Genomic DNA, 3,921 nt, shown 5'->3' on the forward strand with positions numbered 1-3,921 from the left:
CACCATGGGGATGGGGACAGTGGGGACAGGGACGGTGTCACCATGGGGACAGCACAGGGACAGCGTCACCATGAGGATGGAGATGGGGACGGTGTCACCATGGGGATGGGGACAGTGGGGACAGGGCCAGCAATGGAGGATGTCACCCTAAGGATGGGGACGGTGTCACCACGGGGATGGGGACAGCACAGAGACGTTGTCACCGTGAGGACAGCGTCACCACAGTCCCGATGTCACCATGGGAACACCCCACGGTGCCAACACCAACAGTGCCACCACCACACCACTTCCCCATGTCTCCCTGTGTCCCCAGACGTCCCCCGATGTCCCCGTGGGGGGGTGACAAGGTGACAACAGCCACTCACGCTGCCCGCTGGCCAGGCTGCGGTTGTAGCCGCCGGGGCTGAAGTACTCGAAGACGAAGACGGTGACGGCCACCACCGTCAGGCACATGACGAACATCATCACCCACACGGCCGGGCTGTAGGGCTCTGGGGGGACAGCGGGGACGCGGTGACACCGGGACGGGTGACAAAAGGGGTCCCGGTGTCCCCGTGTCCCGTCCCCGCGCGTCCCCGTACCCAGGAAGGCGGAGGGGGACACGGTGCCGTTGCTGCGGGACACCATGACGCTGATCCCCGTCTCCACGAAGGGCACCGAGAAGTCGATGATCTCGGAGCGCTCCTCGTTGATGGTTAAAGAGCCGATGGCCATGTCTGCCCGGCCGTAGAACACCTGCGGGGTTAATTAATTAATGAGAGGGTTAATTAATTAATGAGGAAGGGGTTAACGAGGTTAATGGTCAATGAGGCAATGGCCATGTTCTCCTGGCCATAGAACACCTGGGTGGTAATTAGTGAGGGGTTAATTAATGAGGGGTTAATTAATGAGGAAGGGGTTAATGAGCCCATGGCCATGTCCGCCTGGCCGTAGAACACCTGCGGGGTTAATTAATTAATGAGAGGGTTAATTAATTAATGAGGAAGGGGTTAATGAGGTTAATGGTCAATGGTCGTGTTTGCCTGGCCATAGAACACCTGGGGGGTAATTAGTGAGGGGGTTAAATTAATGAGGGGGTTAATGAGGAGGGGTTAATTAATGAGGAAGGGGTTAATGAGCCCATGGCCATGTCCGCCTGGCCGTAGAACACCTGCGGGGTTAATTAATTAATGAGAGGGTTAATTAATTAATGAGGAAGGGGTTAATGAGGTTAATGGTCAATGGTCGTGTTTGCCTGGCCATAGAACACCTGGGGGGTAATTAGTGAGGGGGTTAAATTAATGAGGGGGTTAATGAGGAGGGGTTAATTAATGAGGAAGGGGTTAACAGTTAACAAGCCGACCACCATGTCCACCACCTGGGGAGTTCATTAATGAGGGGGTTAATTAATGAGGGGGTTAATGAGGGGGTTAATTAATGAGGGAGTTAATTAATGAGGAAGGGGTTAACAGTTAACAAGCCGACCACCATGTCCACCACCTGGGGAGTTCATTAATGAGGGGGTTAATTAATGAGGGGGTTAATTAATGAGGGGGTTAATGAGGAGGGGGTTAATGGACCACCCCAATTTGGGGTCCCACCTCTCCCCCCATCCCTTTCCACCCCCTCTATGGTCACTGTGGACCCCCAAAACCCCCTCTATGGCCACTGTGGACCCCCAAACCCCCCTCTATGTGCACTGTGGGTGCTCCCCCCATACCCTTGAATATTGGGCTGTGTCCCCCCAATATTTTGGGGTGTCACCCCCCATTTTTGGGGTGCCCACCTCTCCCACCATGCCGTTCCAGACGCCGTCGATCTTCTTGCCGTGCTTGCCGTTGGTCACCAGGTAGAGGTCGTAGGTGAAGCCCACGGCGCGCGCCAGCCGCTTCAGGATGTCGATGCAGAAACCCTTGCAGCAGCGCTTCTCGAAGGGACCCGGCTCCGAGGGGGGGCTGTGGGGACAGGGGACACCCCCCGGGTGACACTGGGGACACCCCAGAGGTGTATGGGACACCCCAAGGGTGTATGGGACACCCCAAGGGTGCTGGGAGCATCCCCAGGGTGGTGGGAGCATCCCTAAGGGTGGCATTGGGGACACCCCCATTGCACTGGGGACACTCTCATGGTGTTGGGGACACCCCCGTGGCATCGGGGACACCCCCAGGGTGGCATTTGGGGCACCCCGGGTGTGTATGGGACACCCCAAGGGTGTATGGGACACCCCAAGGGTGTTTGGGATACCCCAAGGGTGCTGGGAGCATCCCCAGGGTGGTGGGAGCATCCCTAAGGGTGGCACTGGGGACACCCCCTATGGCATTGGGGACACCCTCATGGTATTGGGGATACCCCCATGGCATTGGGGACACCCCCAGGGTGATGCTGGGGACACCTTGAAGGTGTATGGGACACCCCAAGGGTGTTTGGGATACCCCAAGGGTGCTGGGAGCATCCCCAGGGTGGTGGGAGCATCCCTAAGGGTGGCACTGGGGACACCCCCTATGGCATTGGGGACACCCTCATGGTATTGGGGATACCCCCATGGCATTGGGGACACCTCCAGGGTGATGCTAGGGACACCCCAAAAGTGTTTGGGACACCCTTACAGCGATAGGGACACCCCCATGGTGGCACTAAGGACACCCCCATGGCACTAGGGGACACCCCTATGTTGGTGCCCCAGGGTGATGCTGGGGACACCTTGAAGGTGTATGGGACACCCCAAGGGTGTTTGGGATACCCCAAGGGTGCTGGGAGCATCCCCAGGGTGGTGGGAGCATCCCTAAGGGTGGCACTGGGGACACCTCTATGGCCTTGGGGACACCCCCATGGCATCTGGGACATCCCCATGATGGCATTTGGGGGACCCCGGGTGTGTATGGGACACCCCAAGGGTGTATGGGACACCCCAAGGGTGTTTGGGATACCCCAAGGGTGCTGGGAGCATCCCCAGGGTGGTGGGAGCATCCCTAAGGGTGGCACTGGGGACACCTCTATGGTATTGGGGACACCCTCATGTTATTGGGGACACCCCAAAGGTATTTGGGATACCCCCGTGGCATCAGGGACACCCCCAGGGTGGCATTTGGGGGACCCTGGGTGCATATGGGACACCCCAAAGGTGATGGGAGCATCCCCAGGGTGGTACTGGGGACACCCCCTATGGCACTGGGGACACCCTCATGTATTGGGGACACCCTCATGGTATTGGGGATATCCCTGTGGCATTGGGGATACCCCCATGGCCTTGGGGACACCCTCGGGGTGACGCTAGGGACACCCCAAAAGTGTTTGGGACACCCTTACAGCGATAGGGACACCCCCATGGTGGCACTAAGGACACCCCCATGGCACTAGGGGACACCCCTATGTTGGTGGGGACACCCCAGGGGTGTGTGGGACACCCTGAAGGTGTTTCCGACAGCCCAAGGGTGGTGGTAGGGACACCTCGTGGCATTTGAGACACCCCCACGGCGTCACGATGCTGGGGACCCCCCGTGGCGGTGTCACCCACCCGGCGGTGCGGTTGAGCTGGCGGCGGCAGGGCACGGAGTCGCGGATGCAGGTGCCGGTGCTGGGGTCGGTGCCCTCGACGATGACGAAGGGACGCTCCTCCAGCGTGGCCACCCGCAGGTGCTGCCCGTCCTGCACCGGCTGCAGGAACCGCCCGTAGCGCGACCACACCGGGTACTTCATCCGCAGCACGCGGTGCTCCCAGCTGCCCACCTGCGGGGACAACCGGGGGTGACACCGCGTCGCCTACAGGCGGACATGGGGTCACCATGTCCCTGCAGCTGGATATGGGGTCAGAGCCGGATGTGGGGTCACTAGCATGGCCCTACAGCCAGATACGGGGTCACAGCCAGGCACCGTGTCACCAACAAGGACCTACAGTCGGACATGGGGTCACAGCTGGATACGGGGTCACCATAATGGTCCTAC

At 59.6% G+C, this 3,921-nt stretch overlaps 1 protein-coding gene across 1 annotated transcript; it reads right to left on the reverse strand.

Annotated features, from left to right (window-relative positions):
• Nucleotides 1–365: 365 nt before the first annotated feature.
• LOC104537252 (glutamate receptor ionotropic, NMDA 2D-like) lies at nt 366–3,705 on the reverse strand (the record flags this gene model as incomplete). Its single annotated transcript, XM_010180074.1, has 4 exons — nt 366–491; nt 582–735; nt 1,766–1,934; nt 3,494–3,705. Coding segments are annotated over 4 exons (661 nt in total), but the record flags the coding sequence as incomplete, so codon positions are not given.
• Between the last annotated feature and the right edge of the window lie 216 nt (nt 3,706–3,921).

Source organism: Mesitornis unicolor, unplaced genomic scaffold (assembly GCF_000695765.1).
Source record: "Mesitornis unicolor isolate BGI_N332 unplaced genomic scaffold, ASM69576v1 scaffold22302, whole genome shotgun sequence".
In the NCBI taxonomy this organism is placed as follows: domain Eukaryota; kingdom Metazoa; phylum Chordata; class Aves; order Mesitornithiformes; family Mesitornithidae; genus Mesitornis; species Mesitornis unicolor.